Genomic DNA, 25,323 nt, shown 5'->3' on the forward strand with positions numbered 1-25,323 from the left:
TATAAATAATGCACTGTATCACATCATATAAATAACATACAAGGTACTCTGTCATATAACTCTAATTACCACTCTTGGTAAAGTATAGTGAGAAGACTCACCTCGGATGATGAACAACCCCATAAAATGTTGTTGCTGCGCACCGGCCACTACTCTGTACCAGTCCGACAATCATCTCAATTAGAACTTAGTCCAAATTCTCACTCATTGAGTCTAGAGGTTGATCAATAATCGTTCCTTCAACGTCCTAAACCCATTGGGCCCACCAGGGCCCAATAATAAATGGGTCCTCACAAGCCAATTTCTCAAACTAAATGACAAGACCAACCCGAGGGCCCAAAACATAAACATATAACTTCCTGGTCCAAGGCTCTATTACATCAAACCCAAAAACTCAGGCCCATCACTTAAGTCCCAACACGACTCTTAACTCGAAAGCCCACAGTGGGGTTACGCGGGGCGTACCCCCTTTAGTACGCTCAGCGTACACAAGCGCGCATGAAACTGATCGGGGACCTCAACCCAGTACGCGGGGCGTACTAGAATTACGCTGCGTGTACGCCCAATTATACTTAATCCTTTCTCCTCGTCTTAACTCGTTAAGACCTTAACTCATCTCTTAGATCTGGACTTCCGAAGGGCTCTTACTCATTAAAGCTAGTGACTTTACGCCTTTGCATGGCTGATAAGGTCACAACACATAAAACTCTTACTTTCTTCACTCCAAAATGCTCATATCCCATGCATGGGTTGATTTTCACGATCAAGACCTCATTTTTATGGATCCTCTCCACTGAATACACTTAAAAGGACAGGTATAAAGCTCTGGAGTTCAACAACTCATAAAGCCTCAAGCTTTGGGACCAAAAACCCTAAAATGGACCATAACTTGCATAAACAAAAAGGATGAGAAAGCTTTGAGCTTTATACCTTCAAATGATGCTTCAACCATAGAAAAGCTCAGATCCAAAGTCTGGACTCCAAATCTATTCTCTTCCATGCACCTTCTTCACTCCAAAGATCCCACATGAACACTTATAAGCTCACAATGGCCACACACCAACTCATTAACGAAGATTAGGGTTTGAGAGGGTTTATGGACTGAGGATGGGGGCCAGAAATGAGACCATCTAATTCCTTATATAGGGACACTTCTCTTAATTAGGGTTTTCCTTTTGTGCCTAGTACGCCCAGCGTACCCCCTGGTACACCCATCATACCAGGTGTCTCTTGCTTAAGGAACACGCGCAATTGTACGCTAAGCGTATGCATACATACGCCCAACGTACTTCGCTGCCATAATTCTCAACTTTAGGGACTTATCTTGCCAAATCTCCAAACTTCCATAGCTTCTCGATATAACTTTGATTCCAAAAAGAATCCTCATAACTACGGATAAGTAATGGGATGCCCTACATTTCTAGCAACTCGTCGCAACCCAAGACCTCCTCATGCCCGGCTCGTGGCCTATGAAAACTAATCATGGACAATCCGAAACAAGATGTTACACTTCTCCCCCACTTGAATTAGATATCGCCCTCGAAATCGCTCCTTACCAACACATAGAACGAGTCCAACAAACCGCGATGCACCACCAAAGGTCCTCAAACCATATAACAATCACTTCCAAAACACTCAATCCCACCAGGACTCCCATCCCGAAAAGGGACAGACCCAACTGCCGCTGCGGTACGCGGTCTGACTCTTCAGAACTGGAAACTATAGCGGTCTATCTCCTTGCCAGACCACCCTCGAAAAACATCGTGTTAATCTCTCATCTATTAACAGATTCTAAGAACACTCTATCAACTCTGATTCTTCAATCGATCCCGGTCGAACTCAAGAGGAATAGAGAGGTCATAACCCACTAATGACCCACCGCCTGAACAACTTATCAGAACTTATCGGAAAGAATAAATCCCAAAAATCTGTCCTCAAATGCAAGAAAAGATCACACTCACTTGGAAGTATCCTCTGATTCCCATAGACATAAGCCCCAGCTTCCTCTAAGATTTCCATTTCAATACTGAGTACCAGGTCAGCTCCCGACCCAAAAGATGAACCTCCAAGGTTACTCATTGCAAACTAAAACGTCTCACCGACTTCCTTCTCACAATGACCATCCTGGCTCATTGCGACACACAAGTCATGAAGTTCGCTTTATCCCAAGCGAGTGCTACAACTCATCTGAAATTGTCTCGCTTCCGACCCTTACGAGTATTCTGGGATATATCAACTCCCAATTGATACGGAGACCTCTGTCTTGCCCCTGGTTCGGCAACCAGGCTTCTGAAGACTCAAATGGTAAGGCTACCCAAGCCTAAGAACTCCTCTGCGCCATACTCTGATTAGTGAATACTATGGCTCCCCATAGCATCACAACACCCTCTCGCTGACTAGTGAGTACTACGGCTCCCCGTAGCATTAAAATACCCTCTTGCTGACTAGTGAGTACTACGGATCCCCGTAGCATCACAACACCCTCTTGCTGACTAGTGAGTACAATGGCTCCCCGTAGCATCACAACACCCTCTCGCTGACTAGTGAGTACTACGGCTCCCCGTAGCATCACAACACCCTCTCGCTGACTAGTGAGTACTACGGCTCCCCGTAGCATCACAACACCCTCTTGCTGACCAGTGAGTACTAAGGCTCCCCGTAGCATCACAACACCCTCTCGCTGACCAGTGAGTACTACGGCTCCCCGTAGCATGATAACACCCTCTCCCTGACCAGTGAGTACTATGGCTCCCCGTAGCATCACAACACCCTCTCGCTGACCAGTGGTACTACGGCTCCCTGTAGCATCACAATACCCTCTTGCTGACTAGTGAGTACTACGACTCCCCATAGCATCACAACACCCTCTTCTCATTGCAATTCTCTTTCTTAAATCATCTCGTTTAATCATCAATTAATTGTAGAGCTCTCACTGGAATCATAGCTACTTGTTTCACCACTTGCCAACTCTCAACTCAGAACTCATAATAATAAGGACATCATACCCGGATATCAACACACAATCTCACGATACTTTGCCCAAACCACTGATCTCATACTTACGACCCCATGCTTGGATATCGCATTGATCTTGCAAAATCCCTCAACCGATCTCCCTCTCGCACCACTTGTAACCTCAAAGTATTCCATCTCCCAATTCGAAACACCGAGGCATCGTCAATGGCTCTGAACATGATATCGAAAACCCGAAACTCCCCCTCTACTGACCATTACTCACTTGAAACTACTCATACCGACCCTGAAATCGGTTGACGATTCAAAGGCTGCCCTTCCGGGGTATAGATTACAATCTACACCTTCACTTGCAAATCTCAGTTATTGCATCCACAAACCAGTGACTCGGTCGCACTCGAACTCAACATATGCTAACCCCGAAAAGCACGGCCCACAAAGAGTCTTCCAATTCAATCATCCTTCCTCAAACACATACCACCTGCATTATCACGCTCTGTTCCTAGCCTCGATCAACAATACCCCTGGACTCATGAATCCACACCGCAGGTCTCTATATCCAGATCTTCAACCGCTCTCGAACAATCTCTGATTCCCTCAATAAAATACCCGGTTCTCCCCCACTTAGGGTTTGAACCATCACCAATTAGCGCACCAACAATCTATCCCACAGACTGTTTCCACTAGTAACGTTGAGCCTACTCTTGGAAGGTGTTACTCAAAGCTCGATGATCTCCCCAGCAGAGATCAAGCAACTCCCAATACCTCGAGTCCCATATGAATCCTCAGAACTTCCCATCATGACTGCCTCTAGTCAGTCAGAATCTCACACATTCCATCACTGGACTTCCCAACTGTCCAGTATCAACCCTGACTCTCAGTCTGGAAATAGTGAACTATCATTATCCTCACCTTCAACTCCTCAAACCACACTCCATCACGACACTTATGATAAGAGCAGAACCCACATTACCACTCTCGATACTCATCAAGGATATTAAGAGCCACCTCCCTGATATTCTCCTCTTGGTCGACCGACGCTGCAGCTAACACATGCCCTACTATACTCAAGTAGGGTGTATCTTGGTCCTTGATCATCTCAGTCCCCACTGACGACCTGTTCAAGCTACATCTTTACCTCGCGACAAACCCACTGCCATATACCCTGATTGAAGATCACCATCAGTAAAATCTCATAGGGCTCATTCCCAAACTCAGAAACCGAAATCTCTATACCTCTTACGTCTCCCACAGGAAACGGAACAACACTACTCACGTCATAGAAAGTGACATCTCCACTATCAGCCGGTCGCCCAGCCCAGACTGTATTCTTCAATAACACACCATCCCTACTCATCCCTGAGTCTTGCGACTCCAACTGGCATATCACCAACAGTCCCTCGGAGCTAACTCAATTTCCCTTTCCAGGGATGCTCCACTAAAACTCCTTCATTATCGCCTTCTGGCCCCATACTCCTTCACATCTGATCTCAGTCTAGACAATCACCATGAAATAACTGGTAAAACCAGAAGCACTAACTGTCGCATGTAATGGTACTCAAACCATGTGGCCACCTCTCGATCTGCTATGAATCATGGTACCCGCACCATGTTATCTCTTCTTAATCTACTACGAATCATGGTACTCGAACCATGACATCACTTCTCAATCCGCTACTAATCATGGTACTCGAACCATGACATCACTTCTCAATCCGTTACTAATCACGGTACTCGAACCATGACATCACTTCGCAATCCGCTACTAATCATGGTACTCAAACCATGACATCACTTCTCCCAGCCTGCTACTTAGAATCTCAAGAATACTCCCTGCGTCAAGTATGGGTCCTCTGCTTTCAGTAGTACGGGCCCATACTACCTGCCACATCTACCCATACTTTCCACATGAACCGTCCCAAATTTCCTAAGTAGCTGCTCAACCTTCTTGTTCGTCCATACCTTTACATGTGTTCGCTCCTCAGTGAAATGCTCTACCCTGTCAGCGCACTCATCTGACCACGGTCGTTCCCTAGGCTCTTCCTTGGTGCTCACACTTCTCCGCCATCAACTGCTGAAGAACTCCTAATGATGTCAGCCATCTACCTCCTGAATATCGTCATATTCACTTAGTAGTTGACTCCCATCACCGAGATTTCCACAAAGCACGAAGCAAGCAACATTCGGGCATCGAATAATCTCGATCAACACGTCCAACCACTCTAGTTTACACTCTACCTACTATACCCGTACACAAAATATATCACTGAGCTCAAGCAACTTCACCCCTCGCAGGCATCTGACTACCTTCTTAGTAGGCTCCTCCAATGCTCATCTAGGTATCCTTCCTATATTACTCCTCTACTCAGATCCCTCTCTAAAAGGATTCCTGTTGGATACTCACACCCCGCACGTACTCAAAAGCAAATCACAGATAGCAGTAATTCCTAGGCTAAGGCATCTTAAATGAACACCATTTAATAATTAACAAAGTTTCCAACATTATAAAAATCCAGGATCCCCATTCATGACTCTTTTCTCTTGTGTGTGTACAATCGAGCCGCCGCCTTCTCGCGATCCAAATAAGAACCTGAAACACATAACACATAACACGGTAAGCACGAAGCTTAGTGAGTTCCCCAAAATACCATATACAACACATATTAGCCACTCGAGGCTATAACTCTGTATGACCCTCTGGTCAATGTGTCTCAGTGGGACCCTCCAGTCCCATAACTCTATGGACCCTCTGGTCCTAACTCTGTGGACCCTCTGGCCCTAACTTTGTGGACCTTCCGGTCCTAACTCTGTAAACTCTAAATCATACATAGCACAAATCACTTTCTACAAGCGATCAAACGGAGGGGAAAATGATGTTCGATTGAACTGAAATATTACGAGCATCTTACCAACTCTTTGATCTTCAATCTCACAAAAAATGAGCTGATTCAGACATGTTTTGGTTGGGTTTTTGGTCTTATGAACAAAATGCAGATTACTGCTAAATTTAGTTTTGGCAGCCCAATACATGAAGTCCAATATGCAGCCCACGTTAGTATTTTATGGCAACCCAATAGAGCACTTGTGCAAGCCCATTTCTGATTAATCCAACAGCCCAAAAAAGAAAATTACAGCGGAATTGAACGCAAACATCAAAGAAATGTAGGGCATCACATTATTCAATCATCCGCCGGCAGTGGGGAGATACGACGCAAGAGGGAGATTCATTCTCTCTTTTGTGTTATTTCCTTATATTTCTTTCTATATTTTTGGAACATTGCTTTTATGATTTCACAATCATAATTTGTTAATGAGTTATTTATTTTTTAAATTAGATTAGGGTAGGTTGATTTTTGTATTAATACTTGGATTATGAATGGAGTTTTTGGAGCAACAAGAAGTAACGATTTTAAAGAAGCTTTGTCATCTTCATTTCGTAATCGGTATTGGTATAATTTCTATCCTTTTTATTGTTATTATTATTTTGTGTAGTTAGTTTTTATTTCCAATATTAGGTGAACTACGGAATAATTAATTGATTAGGAGTAGTTTTGTATGGTTTTGATGGTATGCTATGAAAATATTTTCTAGTAAAACATCTATTTATGTTCATATTTCTTTAATCATGAGTTTAGATATGTGAATATTTAATTAGTTGGTTAATTTCTTGATTACGTAATAGATTTTCAAATTAACAAGCAACAAATGGTTCTTGTGATTGTTTTACTTTCACACGATCATGAAAATATTTTCTCTAATATGGTAGTGAAACATTTTGACTCCTTTTGGATTTGGTGACTTTTAAATCTTAATGCTAGTTAATTTTCATTAATTACATACTTCATGGAAATTATGACTTTAACTAAGAAAATATGTTATGAGTTTTTCTAACCATTGTATTAACTGAGAAAAGTCTAAGTGATTTCAAGCTTCTTAGATTGCTATAGCCAAATTAGTATCCATTAAATCCATTACACCACAAACTTTTGATGATTAGTCAAATAGTTAAACTTGCGATTTATCCCGATATTTGAATGTTTTATTTTATAGATTTTGTATTTTTCCATTTTTGATATTTTTGTAAAATAGTTTTTATCGCATTTAACATGTTGAAAACCTCCATATCATTTTATATTTAAAGTTCGTAGAAACTAAATGCATAGTTCTGATTCGAACCAATCTCTATGGATTCGATCCCTATTACTGTTATTACAATTCATTTTTGTATGTCGTCGTATTAAGATTTTTTTTATTTGGTGGTCTGGACACCCACCAATTTGATATGTTAGAATACTTATTATTTGTGTGGCACTAGTATGTGTATGTTCTTGTATGCTTTCTGGGCAGGGCCCGATGATTATCTTACATGTTATTATTTGATATGAACTGTATGTGGGTGGGGCCCGTTATACGAGTTAGGGTGGGGCCAGTTATACTCATTGGGTGGGGCCCGTTATCCGAGTTAGGGCGGGGCTCGTTATGCTCATTGGGCGGGGCGCGTTATATGCTATATGTATGATATATGGTATTTTGGGGAACTCACTAAGTTTTGTGCTTACAGTTTTCAGTTTATGTTTCAGGTACTTCCGGTTCCAAAGGGAAGAGCTCGGGTTAACTGCATCGTACACACCATATGGATTCCACACTAGAGATTTCACTCTGATTTTTATGATGTTTGATACACTTATTTTATTTGAGATGTTTGGAATATTGTTTTACTTAAATTAAAAATAAAAAAATTTTGGATCATATTTTTGGGACGTTTCAAAACTTCATTTAATACCTCCATGTCGTATCTTCTCACCAATCCTACTTCTTATCGACAATTAATTGGAAAACTGAACTTTCTTGTTCACACAAGACCATATTTATCATATGCAGTACAACATTTGAGTCAGTTCAATCAACAATCAAATCAAGCTCACTTTGATGCAACCTTGCATGTTTTGCGTTATTTGAAAGGGAAAATTTCCCAAGGAATATTCTTCAATAATCAACCCGCTTTCCCACTAAAAGCTTATCGTGACTCCGATTGGGCTGCTTGTCCAATCACTCACCGTTCAGTTAGTGGCTATTTTATATTACTTGGAGACAAGCCTATTTCTTGGAAGTCCAAGAAACAAGCTACTATTTCTCTTTCTTCAGTTGAGGCTGAGTACAGATCGACACGACAAGTGTGTGCTAAGTTAGCCTGGCTCACAAGGTTTTTTCATGAGTTAGAAGTCTCAAATCTTACTCCAATTCCACTCAAATGTGACAACCAAGCAACAATTCATATAGAACAAGGTTTTTTCATGAGTTAGAAGTCTCAAATCTTACTCCAATTCCACTCAAATGTGACAACCAAGCAACAATTCATATAGCTCGCAATCCAGCCTTCCATGAGCGTTACTAAGAAAATCAAAATTAACTATCATTATGTTCAAGAAAAACTACAAAACGGGTTGATTACTTTGTCCCATGTTTCTTCCCAAGATCAATATGTTGATGTGTTTACCAAATCATTAAATGAATCTCAAAATGCTCAAGCCATTTCCAATCGGGGGTTACAACCTTACCCTCTAGCTTGAGGGGAGTGTTAGTTTTATCAATCTAAGTGCCTAACTACCCAATGGTATTTTTGTAATTTAACTACTTTGTTCCGGTTAGTTAGTTAGTTAGATATCGGTAGTTAGATTTATGCTTAGGTATATTCGAGGTATCTATGTATATGTAAGTACATGTAGGTGATCTCATTCTATATTGATTAAGAAGTGTAAGTATATGTAGGTGATGTCATTTCTGTCTCACTTTATCTCTCTACATTCTTCTTTTGTTCTTGATCACAACATCAATAGATTTCAGAGCTTACAGTGGAGGAGGATGAAGTAACAGAGGATGTAGTGAAATCATCGATGATTTCAGAGCTTACAGTAGCGACGGGTGGCTTTAGTGAAATCATCGATAATAAATGAAGGAAAATGGATATGGGTTCCTATAGCTTTCTTGTTATAGAATTTAAGGAAGAAAACATCGGAGATTAAAACTTCAATTCTAGAAATTGTTGATGTTGTGTTTATGAGGAAGAAGAGTAACACGTAGAGAGAGAGAGAGAGAGAGAGAGAGAGAGAGAGAGAGAGAGAGAGAGAGAGAGAGAGAGAGAGAGAGAGAGAGAGAGATTTACTGAATCAATGTATTTTAGCAAACTAGAGACTCGTAAAGTAATTTTGTCTGACTTTTAATATTGTATACATAACATTGTAATGAGTTGACCGTAACACATGATATTCCAAATTACAAGTTGTGTTTAATCCAATAAATGTACGGACTAATTATGTAATATGACCAAAATAACTGATGAAGTTGGAATGGGTTTTGGTGAGTGTGAAATGATATTTTTGTCATTTTAATAAAAAAAATGAATAAAATCTAAAATCACTGAATGACAATTTAGTCATCCATATAATTTAATAGATTTTTTTAATAATTTGATCAATTAAACACAATTTTTATTGAAATTGCATTCCAATTGCTTCAAAATCCTTTCTAAATCCAATAACCATACACTCCTTTAGTTCAAAAATAATAACATAAAATAAGATTAGAAGGAGAACCTTATTCTTATAAAACCCGATAATACATCACAATCTTCCGATGTTTATTTACGTGGGTGTTACAAGTTACACTTGTGAGTTGTGACAAAAGAAAACCCAAGTACCACTGTTCAGAAACGAGAGGCATTATTAACTTGATTAATGAAGGTACAAATTCTTTTGCGCAAAGTACAAGCATTAGGACTAGAAGTTCTGAAGAGAAAGAACACATGATCCTCTTCCTTTGTCTCAATCATCTTCAACTTTCCAAGCCATCCACTTTTATCCATCAATTCCTTATAATACACACCCCTGTCTCTAAAACTATCCTTTTCTGCAACACATACAAGAATCTTGGAGCAACCAAAATCCGAAAGCTTCGGGTCCTTTTCCGGGTTAAACCGCGGGTCATCCAACCCACTCACCGAAGAATTCGCCAACTTCCAGAATTGATCGGTATACACTTTAATCTGCTTATGTTTCCCAAGTTCGGATCCAATCGGATCTTTTCCTCCGAAATACGGGTGGAGAAGAATGACACCCTCGAGGTTAATTGCTTCGATCGGTTCTGACCCGGCCCGGATTGCGATGTTATGGGCGATATTTGCTCCGGCGCTATCTCCGGCGAGAAATACCTTCTGAAAATCGCCATGTTCATTTAACCATGGCTCCGGACCACCGCCATTACTATGGGTAGCTACCCACTTGATCGCGTCCCACGAGTCGTTGTATCCGGTGGGAAGAGGGTGCTCCGGCGCCAGCCTGTAGTTAACGGAGACGGCGATAACGTTGGACTCCGCCGTTATAAGGGTAAGTGTAGGGTGGTAGGTAGGAGACGCGGCGGATTCGACTAAGAAACCACCGCCGTGGAAGAAAATCAAGATAGGCAGTTTCCGATCTGGGGTTGTGGTTTTGGGAATGTAAAGCCTTGCAGACAGGTTGGTTTCCGGCGAGACGACGACGTCTTTTGAGTGGACTCCGGTTGAAGGATCGATTCCGGTGGGCATAGTCTTGTAGCCCACCAATCTTTCACATCGGCCATCTTTGTGTACTCGTATAAAACCATGGATTTGGTGGAGGAATTCATCGGATTTTATTATCTTTCCCGATCCAAATACAGAAGACATTTTTCGATGATTTTGGAGAAGTTTTTCGATCAGGGAATTATTTAAGAATGAGTTAAGCATGTAGCTGAAAATGACGGAGTAACGTAAGCATTGACAGTTTGAGAATGTTTCGAAAAGACCCTTTGATTATGGGATTATTTCATTTGAACCCTCACTAGTGTAAAAGCTTTGAATTAGGAGTCATATGAAGTCAAACTACAAGGTCTCAAATTGCAGCAACGAAGAACACATCAACATAATTACACAACGTATTAATATCATTTGAACAAAATTGAATAACTGATTAATATATTAAAAAACAAGTAACTAATTTGTAAGTGTGTATTCGGGTATATGATATGGGAGAATATGGATGGTTTAATTAACTCTACCATGGAAGTAGGGATATATTGTAATTAACAAAACATGTGAGGGAAATATGTTAAAGCTGAATGTCACTTCAACATTGGTGGTTAGTACACATTGTTTAATGTACACGTGAAATCGTTGTGGATTTTTGTATGTTAGTACACATTGTTTAATGAAAACGTAAATCGTTGTAGATTTTTGTATAAAAACGTTATATTTTTCTCTTTATTTTTCACACTTTTACTTTGAAGAATTCTCTCTTTGGAAGCAATGGATGGTTTCGTGAACAATATAATTTAATCTTTTAATTACCTCGTGAAAAATAATCAAAAAAAAAAATTTAAATTATAAATTTAGCCATGAAGATTTAAGCAAGCCATCTGCTATATTTTTCCAAGTATAAAAACGTTATATTTTTCTCTTTATTTTTCACACTTTTACTTTGAAGAATTCTCTCTTTGGAAGCAATGGATGGTTTCGTGAACAATCCCGACAAAATGGTAAAATCTTTACCCATTTTGTGTTTTAATCTTCATTTATCAATTTCAGGTGTTTCCCATCCTATTTTTTTTAGATCTTTGTGTTATATTTGTTAGGGAAAATGACTTAGGAGGGTAACTATCTTTTATCCGTGTTCACATATTGACAACTTTTTTTTTGTACATAATAAAGCAACTAACTTGTTTTAACTGTTTAAATTACACCAATATTACCGGCTAATACATGTTTTAACCGGTAACTCAAAGGGAAAATGACTTAGGAGGGTAACTACCTCTTATCCGTGTTCACATATTGACAACTTCTTATTTTTTGTACATAAGAAAGCAACTAACTTGTTTTAACTGTGTAACATCCCAAAAATCATGATAAAAAATTTCGTTTTTAATTTAATACTAAAACCATAATTGTCAAACCATTAATTTAATACTTTGGCATCGGGCCCCACATGACATTGAGCCTCGCTCGGTATACAGATCTGTCTCTCTTAGGCCCCACCTGTCTCCGGGCCCCGCCCGCTAAACACATACAATCATATAACATGCTAACACATAAAGAAACATACTATACTGTATCCCTGTCCTAGGAAACATACTCTGCTAATAATTAGATACAGAACTTCGTCCGTACTCAGCTAGTTCCATCCAGGGCTTCAACAATGCATGGTGAGTCTCCTCACTGTGTGAATGGGTCTAAGGCCACAATGCCAGCCCATGTAGTTTATGAGTAAGAAGACCTGGGGGTTAGCCCTAGACATTGTATGCTAGTATGTTATTCCAGGCCAAGGTCCGATGTTGGGCGGGTGCCCGATGAATGTTTGCATGTTAGATTATAATTGTTGTGTGTGTGATACTTGTATGTGCCTGGTAGGGAGGTGGGTGTGGGCGAGGTCCCGTATCTCATCACTAGTTGAGTACGGACGATGTTCCGTATCTCATTATTAGCAAAGTATGTTTCTTAGGACATGGATACAGTAAAGTATGTTTCTTTATGTGTTAGCATGTTATATGATTGTCTGTGTTTAGCGGGCGGGGCCCGGAGACAGGCGGGGCCTAAGAGAGACAGATCTATATACCGAGCGGGGCTCGATGTCAGGCGGGTCCTGATGCCGAGCGAGGCCCGATGCCGGAGTATTAAATTAATGGTTTGACAATTATGGTTTTAGTATTAAATTAAAAACGAAATTTTGGTTATGATTTTTGAGAAGTTACACAGTTAAAACAAGTTAGTTGCTTTCTTATGTACAAAAAATAAGAAGTTGCCAATATGTGAACACAGATAAGAGGTAGTTACCCTCCTAAATCATTTTCCATTTGAGTTACCGGTTAAAACACGTATTAGCCGGTAATATTGGTGTAATTTAAACAGTTAAAACAAGTTAGTTGCTTTATTATATACAAAAAAAAAAGTTGCCAATATGTGAACACAGGTAAGAGATAGTTACCCTCCTAAGTCATTTTCCTTATTTGTTATTTAGTAGACTTTAAAAGTAGTCTTAAGGTTTTGATAACATTTAATAATTGGATCTATAATTATACAAACGCGTAATGCGTAAATCGTGCATTGTGAGGTTGTATATTTAGTGTTTATGTGTTAATATGTTATATAAATATGTTAATATATTATAATAATATGACTTTTTGATATAAAAATGATTATTGTTGCTTGATGATGTTGTACCTTTGCATTTTGAGGTTGTACATATAGTTTATAAAAAGTTATTAATTTAATTGTTGATGTTATAAATATGCGTTTATATATATATATATATATATATATATATATATATATATATATATATATATAGATCCGGTAAGAATTTTTTTTAGGAAGGTAAGAAGTTTTTTTTCTACATATTTTTTTGACGAACAAAAGAAATGAATCACTAGATGATTCATTTGTAAGATGATTCACAAGAAAAAATTCCCAAAAAAACATCTTTATGATTCATTTTTAAGTAAATTAAGAAAAAATTCACTTTGTGACAATTTTAATGAATAACAAAATCATTGTATAAATGAATCATCGAGATGTTTTTTTGAGAATTTTTTCTTGTGAATCATCTTACAGATGAATCATCTAATGATTCATTTTGTTTGTTCGCGAAAAAAATATGTAGAAAAAAAACTTCTTACCTTCTTACCAAAAATTTCCTTCTTATTTGATCTTGATTCTATATATATATATATATATATATATATATATATATATATATATATATATATATATATATATATATATATATATATATATATATATATATATATATATATATATATATATATATATATCGTTATAAATATGCTTATATATGAAAATATCGTTTATATACAATCGGTTTACTTGTTATGGCTTATATATATACATTCAATTTATTTCTCAAAAATCATATTATTATATGTTACAATTTGGATGTCGTCATAAATAGATATTTGATTTATTTTGTGAACGTAATTGCCGAAGTTGTTTAAATCTAATAGTTTGTAGATTGTAATTGTCGATGTCTTTATAATAATATATTTTTTTACAGTTATTTATTTATTTATTTATTTTTATTTAGTATAGTTACCCATAACAACTTTCTATCTAAATGTTAAAGTTTTTTAACATTCTAAAATGTTGTTGTATTTCAGCATGATTTTAAAAATCTAAATGTTAAAACTGTTGTAAATCTAAAATGATTAGGATGTAACATATGACAAGTATTTAAAGTATTGAATGGTGTGCGATGGGAAAATTTTAGAAACATTGTGTTTGGTTATTTGTTGGATGCCCTCAATTAAAAGGGGACGAGTTGCTATTTCATAAAATGTTTCTTCATCAGTTACAACCAGACGTATAGACATAAAGCGGTTGTATTTTAAAGTGGGAGATACTAAAATGGTGTATGGCCCCGAAGAGTTTTATTTGATAACCATATTTAATTTTGGAGTTTATCCAAAAATGATTGGAAAAAAAGTGTCAGAAAAAAAATTAGTAGTCAAAAAGATGTTTATTGTGGGAACGTCTCTTTCCGAACCACATAAATAGTTCGGTGAAAATTTGTGATTTGAAAAGTTTCATTTTAAATCAGCAATTCTTAACAGCTACCGACGATGAAGTAGTTAGAACATGTCTCATATACGTGTTATGTGAAGGGTTTTTAGGGAAAGAAGCAAACAATCGTGTGCCACAAGACTAGTTTTTTTTGGCTGAGAACTTGGATGGGTGGAACATGTATTATTTGTCGAATTTGAAAGTTTTATATTTTCTATGGTAATGTTTATTCTAATTAAAAGTTTTGTATTATAGTTTTGCTTGGAATAGTTACTTGTGGGAGTTCACCCATGATGATCTTAAGGATACATGAAACAAAATCAATAAACAATTATCACTACCTGAGCCTCATCAAACTTTCAAATACTCGGTGTCAGGATTTACGTCGCCATTCAAGGTAGACATATATATAATTATATATTTATAAAATATAACAAGTATGTTAGTTGTTAATAATTTTTATTAATATAATCGTTAAAATTATAGATATGGATCTATGAGATGCTTCCATCTGTTCGAGTTGTTTATGCATTACGTAGAAACAAAGATACACCTCAGATAAAGCATTGGAGTGCAACCAAAAAATTAAAATGGGTCGACGTGAACAGGATTTTCTATGTGACAAAGGTTTGTATTTTTTTTGTTCTAATAGTTTGTTTGAACTTTTTACTAACATTATACATATGTTTTATTTATTTTAGGAGGGACGAAGACAATGACATAGCATGACACCGAGCGATGAGGAGAGAAGATCTTCTTATTATATGTCATGTTAAGAGTGTTGGATTAGTGTCTAAGTCCATAACTATTTTGGTATGTACTTGACCCGATTATGAGCATGGTCCTTTTGGGTTGCCTTCACCATAGCAATATGTAGGATGAATTAAGGAGAGAAAGGTTTAATTATGATTTATTAATATATTATGAGAATAATATATTAAAGAAGAAATCATATTGTTTAATAAATATTAGTCAAGAATTAATAAAGAATTAATTTTGTGGCTAAAAGAGATTAATTAAACTTAGGGGACTGGAATTATAATTATAAGATAATTGCAATTTGGATATGGATCACCTTGGAATAATAGGTTGGACGAATTCTATGGGGAAGCCCATTAGAAATCGTCCAAGGCATGTTGCAGAAGGGGTCCATGGGTTGCTTAGGGCTTAAGCAGTCAAATTAGGGTTTCCTTGTTAGATAACCCTAATTGCCTACCTATTTAAGGAGCCCATAAGCCCCAAAAACGTGGTGAATGATTCCCTTAGGGTTTCTGGACGATTTTTGGTGCTCCCCTCTCTTCTCTCTTCGTCCAAGTTGCTTAGAGGTGTTTATGACTCCATTAGAGATGCAACACTTGAGGCATTAAGCATTCTGAAGCTAAGGAATTGATTGTTATTGCTACATAACAATCAAGGTAAGATATAAACCCTAATTCATATGCTAATATGATTACTAGTATGCTAGATCTAGGGTTTGTAAGTCATGAAAGTTTATTGCATGTTCAAAGTAGAAAAACTAGATCCAAGCAATTAGGGTTGCATGAACACCACAAGATTGATGTTATGCACATAACCCATCAGTGGTATTAGAGCCTAGGTCGTTTTTCTAGGTGAATAGATGCAAAAGCAAACTACCAAAGGATCAAAAAGTCGATATTTTCCTGTCTGCGCCGCCGACTCGGCGAGTCCATCAGTGGACTCGGCGAGTAGCCCTGACTCGACGAGTCCATCAGTGGACTCGACGAGTAGGCTGAACTCAGCGAGTCTATCAGTGGACTCGGCGAGTCCAGGGTGCTGTTGATGGGATTTTCGATTTTTTGAGCAGATTTTGTTAAGGATAATTACCAAAACTCGTTTTTATTGCCTAAAATCGATTTTTTATGTTTGGAATGTTTATACTTATCAAAGTTACTGGATTTGGTTAAATATGGACAATATAGGATTATTATTAGATAAATATTTGACCTAGTATGTTTGAAAAGTTTTAATTTGCACTCTTTAGGTTTTATAGTTTAAATTTGAACTTAAAAGTTTTGTTTTTGAAATTTAAATAGTTAAACCCTAATGTTTTGAAAAGTTTCAAAACTCGCCCTCAAGTTTTGGAATTTAAAAGTTGATTAAAAGTTTAATTTTGAAATGTTAAATTCTAAAACCCTAGTATTTTGAAAAGGTTCAAATTAAACCCTCATGGTTTTGTTAAATTAATTAAAGGGTTAATTAAAAGAGAAAGTTAATAAAACCACCTAGTATTTAATAAAGTGTAAAATACACCCTATACTATATATATGTAATATTAAAAGTCTAATATTATATATATATATATATATATATATATATATATATATATATATATATATGAGTAAAGAGTCAGTCTTACCGTTAGTAGGCCTCATTCACGAAACTGGTCTATAAGGGATATTTAAGGAAATTGCCTATAAAATGACGATTGAATGGGTATCCACTCTTACCCACCGCACTCTTGACTAGTGGAGGGTCGTTAGCCGAATAGGTAGGATAGGACAAAAACCTTCCATTATAAGTATAATGAAGTACAAAGTAACTAAATGCTTTTACAAATTCCCAAATCATAGTTACTTCAGGCAAAATGTGAAATTGTATGCTAATCCATGGAATTACACTTCATACCCTTGTCAAACGTTAGTGGAGCGTGTGTGGTTAACCGACACACTAATTTGGGGATGACATTGGTAGCGATGGGTGGCTCGATGTTTATCATAGATCAATGGAGCGTGTGTGGCTAACCGGCACATTGATTAGGTAATAGTAGCATTGGGTGCACCACGTGATTCATATGGTTATTCACACCTTATTTGTGATCCTCGGCATCTCAGTCACAAATAGAAGGGCATAATCGAGATTAAACATGCCATTGAAAAGTTCAATGAATCTTAAAAGATCTAGGAGTTTCAATTCATTTAAAACTTAAACTTCCTTTTCGTTTTTCATGGTGGAAATTGGTAAATCGTCATTTACCTACCTTCAAATATTCTGCAACTAGATTATGACATCCCTCTTCTAGGTTGTAGAGTATTGTGTTGGATCCTAGCCTTGATGTTTCATTTGGGTGTTACATCAAGGATTCTAATCAACTTAACTTGAATTTTCTCCTGTTTTGTAGATGTCTAGTTCTGACAATCATGGTCTTCCCAAATCCCATGGAACAAGCTTTCCAAATGAAGATGATGTTCCACAATATGATCGAGGAACAAGAGATCATACTTCACTTCCTCCACCTCCTCCAATTGTTCTCCCTAACCCACAAGTTCAAAGGCTTGAAAAGTTCAAGCTCGCTCAAGCCCTATTGGCAATTAAGCACGAAGATGGAAAGTCTGTGTGCACACACGTCTTAGAGATGAAGTCACACATTGACAAGTTAAGGATGTTAGGTGTCGAGATTTCAGGTGAGTTGGCTGTTGACTGGGTTCTTCAGTCACTTCCTGAATCATATAGTGAGTTCGTTAGAGAGTACAATATGATGGACCACAACGTGACCCTCATTGATCTTACCTATTTGCTTATAGCTGCTGAATCAGCAATGATTTGGCGTGCTGGTCAAGCAAATTTGTCTGGTGAATCAAACTCCCAAACTTCATTGGACATTGAAAATGGTGACATTGGAGATCCAAAAAAGGTAAATCCTGAGATAGTCCCTTGTGCCATTCCAAAGGAGTCCATTTTCTTTTATTGCCAGGGGCATTGGAGACGAAGCTGCTCTATTTACCTAAGAGATCTAAGAGATGGGAGAGTCAAGACGTATGGCTCTACTTCAGGTAAAATCCATTATCTAACTCTTTTTGAGTTCCTATTCTAGATTCTTAATTCATGATGTGATAATATTACATTTTGATGTATTGTAGGATCCAAGAAAAGAGAGGAAGCTTAAGGGAAGAAGTGATCTGAATCTAATCGTGAAGAAAATGGATTTCGATCGCATTGTTTGAAGATTGGATTTTTGAGCTACTACTTGGAGTTAGAATAAATTGCTTAGGAATATGTAATAGCATAGTTTTTCAGTTGAATTGCATTGTAAGGACAAAGTTTTTCCGCAATAAAATAAAATTTGATTTTGTCTTATTTATTTATCCTTGCAATGGCATGTATGAAAAATTGGTGTTTGAATGTTTCTACTATTAGCAATAATGGATTTGATTTTTAATTATGTTATTTGTGGAAATGTCAAAAATTTACCAAATAGGGAGAGTTTCTCATCGCCCAAGTTTCAATTGGACAGAAACTTGGAATCATATAACTTGGTTGTGTGATGAATGAGAAACTTCATATTTGGAAATTAGACTAATTCTTTGACAAAGTGTCAAGTGAAGGACTAGGAGATCAAGTACACTAGGTTGTGCGTTGATTAAGTCCACCACAAGAGTGATAAAGATATTCGTCATGATTTACTAAAGTTTAGTAAATATGATATAATTATAAGATTAAATGTAATTTTGAGTTGATTGAAAATGTTTCAATTAATGGCAGAACGAATAATAAGAATCAATTTGGCAGAAAGATAAAAGTTTCTCTATTCTAAGAAGAAGGGAGAGTACCTTTTATTGTGTTTTATGATAAGTCTTAATGATTAAGAACCATATCTCAATTGATCCTCTATGTGAGTCTTAGTGCATTTGTATGTCTAAGAAGAGGAATCGAGAATTGTGGAAATGGTTAAATCAAGAAGTCGATCATACTTCATTCCAATAACAAGTCTTATAGTTATACTCCAAGATCGTGAATTGAGTGACAAGTCTTAAGAAGGTTTATAACACTCAACAAATGTGGAATTTGGAAAAGTTTTCTTATTCTTGCACATTTGAGATTGGTAAGCTGTGATGTCTTGGATAAGGCAAAGACCAACTAGAACCAATTATGTGAAGTGATAGTCTTGGTAAAACTACACTAACTCTTGATGTCACACCCCCAAACCAAGGATGGCGGAATCGTCCGGGGGTAGAGGACTTCATGTATAGTATCATAACAACAATTGCAATAGTGATTTAAGCAAACCCAACCAACATATATATAATTGAAAAAGTTACATCATTGTATGAATTACATGTTTCCAAATCAATTACAATATGTTGACAAAATGTGAAATGTTTGACGCCTTAATGTCCCATCCTCAAAAGCACTTGGTTACCTGTTTAGTGTTTTCCTAAGAATACAAGTTGTTTTGAAAAAGTGTCAACACAAAGGTTGGTGAGTTCATAAGTTTTTGTATGCAATTATGAAATCCCTTTCTTGTAAAAGTAGTGTCCGTTGCAGAAAATCCAATATTTTCATTAATGTGTAAATGTAGTCTTAAAACACAAAGACTGGAATGTACAAATAATTTGTCATATTTATAGTAAAACAATGCAAGTTTAAATTGACATAAACTCGTTTGATTTCGGTGAAATCCCTGTAAATTCTATGTTTGTTAATACTTAATGTGAGTTATTATAACCATACTATGACCTAGTTGGCCTGAAACGACGTTCTTCAGGCGTCGGAACTGTTATGACACTTGTCACCACAGACCTGCCGGTCCAGCTGTTGCAAGCAGCTCAGGTGTGGGTTTGTCAATCCCAATATAGATCTATACACAACTATCACGCTCTCCCTCCAGGAGACTCTGGTTACAATACATGACTTATTGGTAAGGTGAAGCGAATGTCTCACAAAAGTCATTAACGAATTCACGTGTAATGTATTGGAAATTCCTTTTTGTATAAATGTACCCTTTTTGTATGAGTGTGTTATGTAATGTATCATAAACTATACATATTATAGTTTATCAAAACAAGGGTAAAAGCAGTAATGTACATAAACTATACTAAACATAGTTTATTCAAATGTTTGTATGTAATAGATGTACTTTGATTATAACAAATAGTTATTTCTATGCTTTGTCTAGCAAACTCCATTTGTTAACTGAAGTATGTCTACATACTAAGACAATAATGTCGTATATTGTAATAACATATAATCACATAAAGATATACACCTTGCTCAACATGTTACAAGGTGAAATGAAATTGATAGTATTTCTCTGTTGATAACATTTTCTATCCCCGTTCTTAGGAAATTTGTAGAAAAATCATGAAAGGTCCAAATCAGAATCCAAAAATTCTGAGAGTTTGGAAAATGAGTCTAGTTTCTCTATTATTTTTTTCATGATTTTTAGTGACCTCTAACTTGTGTGAACAAGTCCATAATCACAGACTGGTCCGGATTGATGTTTGAAATGATAGGCGGTTTTGTAAAAATCACCATAAATTGTATAAAAATCATATGGAGATGTGCAAGCAGTCCTTTTAAATCTAATAACTTGAACTATTTGCAACTAATACAGTTTTGAAAACTAAAATGTTTAAGTTGTCCAAAATAGTCTGTGAATGGAGTCCAACTTTTCTGATGAAAGCTGTTAGAAAAGTTTAGTTATGTTCTTGGTGTTTTAACTTGTATTCCCCCCCCCCTAAAAACTTAAGAAAACATGAAAATGTAGGGGTATGAACTCACCTTATGTGATTTCAGGAGATGAATGTTGGAGAAGGGAAGTGTTCAACTCAAGAACACTTGAAGACGCCTTGAAGATTTTCGAGAATCTAACATCAAAGTGATGGAGTTTGTGTGAGCAATCGATGATTGGAGTATAATGAAGTGTAATAATCACAAGGAGGATGAATTATACTTACCAAAGGTATAATAAAGCTTGATGATCAGTCTTGGAGTCTCGAAATAGAGGGAAAAGTTTGAGAGAAAAGTTGTGTTTGATTTTTGGTGAAATGAGAGCAAGTGAGTGTAAATGAGGAGAGAGGTTGATTTATTCCAGCTCTAGAACGTGGGAGGGGCTGATGATTGATTAGAAAGGACATTCAAGTGACCTAGGTAAGGTGGGGAGGTGTGGCTGGTCATAGAGTGGGTGTGGGGGGTGGTGGCTTGTGTCATAAGGTAAAGCGAAGTCAACACTCAACCTTTGTACTTTACCCACTCATTTCATGGATAAGATTTGCACGAAAAACGTGGGAATTAATGAATTATGAGACTTTAGTTGATAAAATAAAGTTTTGGGTGAAAATCCCGCGTTAAAACGATGAAAAACGAAGCAAAACGAAGTCGGAATCGAAAACCAGGAAGAAATGGGCTTTCCTACAAGACCTCTCGGTCCTGGCCAAGGTTCGGTCTTTTCTGATCATGGGCTGAAGGCGAAATGGAGCGAAAGGGGTAGGAGGCGAAATGGACCGAAGGTAGCTTCGGTTCCTTGTGCGAGGTTTGGGCCCGAGAGCACCCTTCGGGTTCGGTTCAGCAACCTTCGGGTCCTATCCAAGAGGGTTCGGTCCCTAAGAGGACTTTCGACCCTAAGAGGGGTTTCGGCTCCTTAAGAGGGGTTTCGGCTCCTTAAGGCTGTTTTTCGCGGAGACTTCCGTTTTCGAGCGGTTTTTGACTAAATTAAGGGCCGAGATGCCCCGAGTGATTTTAGAGATTTGGGAGAGATTTGACATTCTTGGAGAGATCTGGGAGAGATTTGACATACTTAGAGATATTTGGCATTCAGAGAGATATTTGGGAGAGATAGAGTGAATACGATTGAGAGAGGTTTCGTTTGTGACATTTTTGAGTGTCCGTCTTTGCAATGCAAGTTCCGTAAACCCCATTAAGCCATGTTTTAGGATCTTACACACTCCAGATGAGTATGCAACATTGTTTTATCGGTTTGGTTCATTGTTTAGCACTAAGGCTAAGGAAAATTAAACACACGAATTTTCCAAGTGACGTTTTCTCATTAAAATAGTGAGTTGTACAGTAATTACATAACGTAAACCCTAATATAGAAGGTTTAATTGAGTTGACTGGTTTGACTCGTTGACTTTGACTTGACCCGAAATTGACTATTGTCACACTTGAATATTTGTTTTGTCAAGGAATGTTTCTTGACAAGAGAATCCTATATGTCAAGGAGTCAGTGGGAGTCTTAATGATCTTGAAAAAGTTTCAAGAACAAATCAAGAATAAACCTTATCGATCATCACTAGCACACGACTTGAGGTTTACAACCTGTCGTGTTGACATTATTTTGTTTCTTTGCCATTCCAATTGAGTTAATTATGCTTGTGAGTTCTATGAGTTCTCATTTGAATGCATAAAGACAAAGCACCTTGATCGATGGAAAGTACATTGATATGTAAGGATAAGTTGCTAAACTACTTGGAAGACATGGTGGGCACTCGTGTTACCATAGGGCAAGAAATCAAGATTAAGAAAGTTCGATGCATATGAGTTTGGATTTGTCGTAAACTTTGGTTTTGGCAAATTCACATGGATAGGAACACATACACCATAAAATCTAAGTGTCATAGGATTCCCTCGTTCATGAAAATGACTGTGAGGAAATGCTTTCACTAAGAGAGATTTTAAGAAGATAGTAATTGTGAAAATTGTATTCTCAAATTCGATTATGGTTACGGTATCCTTTTCCATAGTTCAAATTGTGAGATTTGACAATTAGTCTAAACATTTGGGACTTAGTAAGATAAGTTCTGAATTTGTCTAGACACACATGTGAGCTTTCTAAAGCAAAGGTGCATAAGTTTAAGAAGCTTAGATAAAGGCTTATCGAAGCATCTGGTATCAATGACTCGTACTTCAGAAATTCAATAGGCATTGTTTTCTGGAAGTTCAGCTGTTTTCTGAATACATGTCAAAGCTAGTGGGAGCATAAGTGTTATGCTTATATTATAATAATCATCATGTTAGTGGGAGCATAAGTGTTATTCTTGTATGATTATTATGGTAAGTATTGCAAGTTAGAAATATTGATTATAGAAAAACAAAGATTCAATTTGCAAGGTTGCATGGGTTGAAAAGTTGTTTTCCTATAATTAAGGGAGAGAATATTATACTTCGTTTCAAACTCTAAAGCTTAGATTGAGAAATTTTAATAAATTTAGTCAAAGGATACATAGTGTGTTCTTAAATTTCGATTATGATTACGGCATCCCTCTTCATAGTGCAAATTGTGAGAATGTGACACATAAAATATTATGGCAGAAGATTGATAAAGTATCATATCTTTTTGTAAGACATTATGCATCGTGTCCCATACAATTCGGGTATAGGATTGATTGCAAATGCTATAATATTTGACCATTCTAAAATTTTCCAAATGTCTAGCAAATTAAGAGGGAAAAAGGACCAGAATCGGTTTTGACTAAAATAATTAAACAACTTTCAAAGGACGATCCAAAGTTCGCTGAGAATTGGTTGTTTGTGAGTAGTTGGAAGTATGGTATTGGATGGACCATATCGACATTATTAGGAATAGATAAGATTCTATTAAGAATGAGTTGTCATATGGAAAATATGGAAATGTTTCCATATTGGGAGTTGGATGTTGAGAGACTATGTCTAGATTAGAAACTTTTATGCAAGAAGGATGTTCAAAGGAACGTACTTTGAATGTGAGACTTCGCGTCTATGGAATTGTCTTGTAACAATTTCTGATAAAGTACTTTGTAATTTCATTGGCCAAGTCTTGGTGACTTTTGTGCTATGACTTTGCGAAAGGATCGTTGCATAAAATGTAAGAATCTAGCATATTCTAGTAGTGGCAAGAACCTTATGTTCTAACACTAATGATAAGGATTGGGAATTGTGAAATGAGCATTATTGGAAAAGTTTTTCAATTGATCTATTTCACAAAGTAAGGAACATAGGAAACATAGTGTGCATGCTTTGTGCATGGGACAACTATTGTTGTAATTCAAGTAATGGGTTGATTATCCGAAACATTTAATGATAAATAATGAGTAATCAATATGGTGGTTAAATATAAGTGTTTTATTTACTCCCACAAGTTTGGGGCCATATAGGATTAAGTATTATTGTTATGTTTCAGTTTGCATGTTTTGACTTCCAGAATAACTGGGTTATTCGAACCTCCACAGTCGGTCATACGTTGGAAGTAGGTATGAAGGAAGACTGTCATGAAGAGTCTGTTGATTGTCTAAAGAGTTTAGACATAACACAAGTTTGTTGCAGGGTTCATGAGTGCTTTGATAAGATTAGAGTATTGGATTAAACCCACGCTCACAAGAATCACTTCATGGATTTTATCACGAGTGATTGTGAGTCGATAATATTGTATATTTTTTAAACTGAGGCGTGTAAGGTTTTATTTACTGGTCGATTACACATTGTTGATAAGTAAACGCACCAGTAACTTGGTGTTATAAAACTTATTGTTGTGTGTGATTCTACGAGTGAATGCAAGCGAGCATATGAGTCGAAGTTTATCCATTCCTTTTACCCAAAGTGGGATAAAAGCGATATCTTTGGGGCCCCTCGATGATTTAGTGATGACACCCTAAAGCGCTTGGCTAAGCCGAGACTAAGTTGATGTATTCAATTGTAGTCTGTTGTCAGTTGTCATAAATCGGAAGTCGGGAAACAGTATAGAAAGAATGATTAATATTCGTGTCGTTTGTCTATACAATATCTTGAGAATGGAGGAATATATGATCCCTTATTTAAAGGGCACGCGTATCTGATAAGATCAGAGTTGACAACGACTTTTGAAAGCTACGATTGCTGATCAAGTTCTGAAGTTATACAAAATAGTAATTAGACTTATCCAAGTGGGAGACTGTTGGATTAGTGTCTAAGTCCATAACTATTTTGGTATGTACTTGACCCGATTATGAGCATGATCCTTTTGGTTTGCCTTCACCATAGCAATATATAAGATGAATTAAGGAGAGAACGGTTTAATT

The 25,323-nt window shown here is 36.9% G+C and overlaps 1 protein-coding gene and 1 long non-coding RNA gene across 2 annotated transcripts; one reads left to right on the forward strand and one right to left on the reverse strand.

Annotated features, from left to right (window-relative positions):
- Positions 1–6,101: 6,101 nt before the first annotated feature.
- LOC145062576 (uncharacterized) lies at positions 6,102–7,722 on the forward strand. Its single transcript, XR_013687616.1, has 2 exons — positions 6,102–6,422; positions 7,554–7,722. It is a non-coding gene; the product is annotated as an uncharacterized LOC145062576 (long non-coding RNA).
- Positions 7,723–9,550: 1,828 nt separating this feature from the next.
- Positions 9,551–10,732, reverse strand: LOC145063485 (putative carboxylesterase 7). Its single transcript, XM_079011078.1, has one exon. It carries the CDS (start codon positions 10,730–10,732, stop codon positions 9,677–9,679), a length of 1,056 nt encoding a protein of 351 aa, XP_078867204.1. The 3' UTR covers positions 9,551–9,676.
- Between the last annotated feature and the right edge of the window lie 14,591 nt (positions 10,733–25,323).

Source organism: Lactuca serriola, chromosome 7 (assembly GCF_051521515.1).
Source record: "Lactuca serriola cultivar US96UC23 chromosome 7, Lser_US96UC23_V15, whole genome shotgun sequence".
In the NCBI taxonomy this organism is placed as follows: domain Eukaryota; kingdom Viridiplantae; phylum Streptophyta; class Magnoliopsida; order Asterales; family Asteraceae; genus Lactuca; species Lactuca serriola.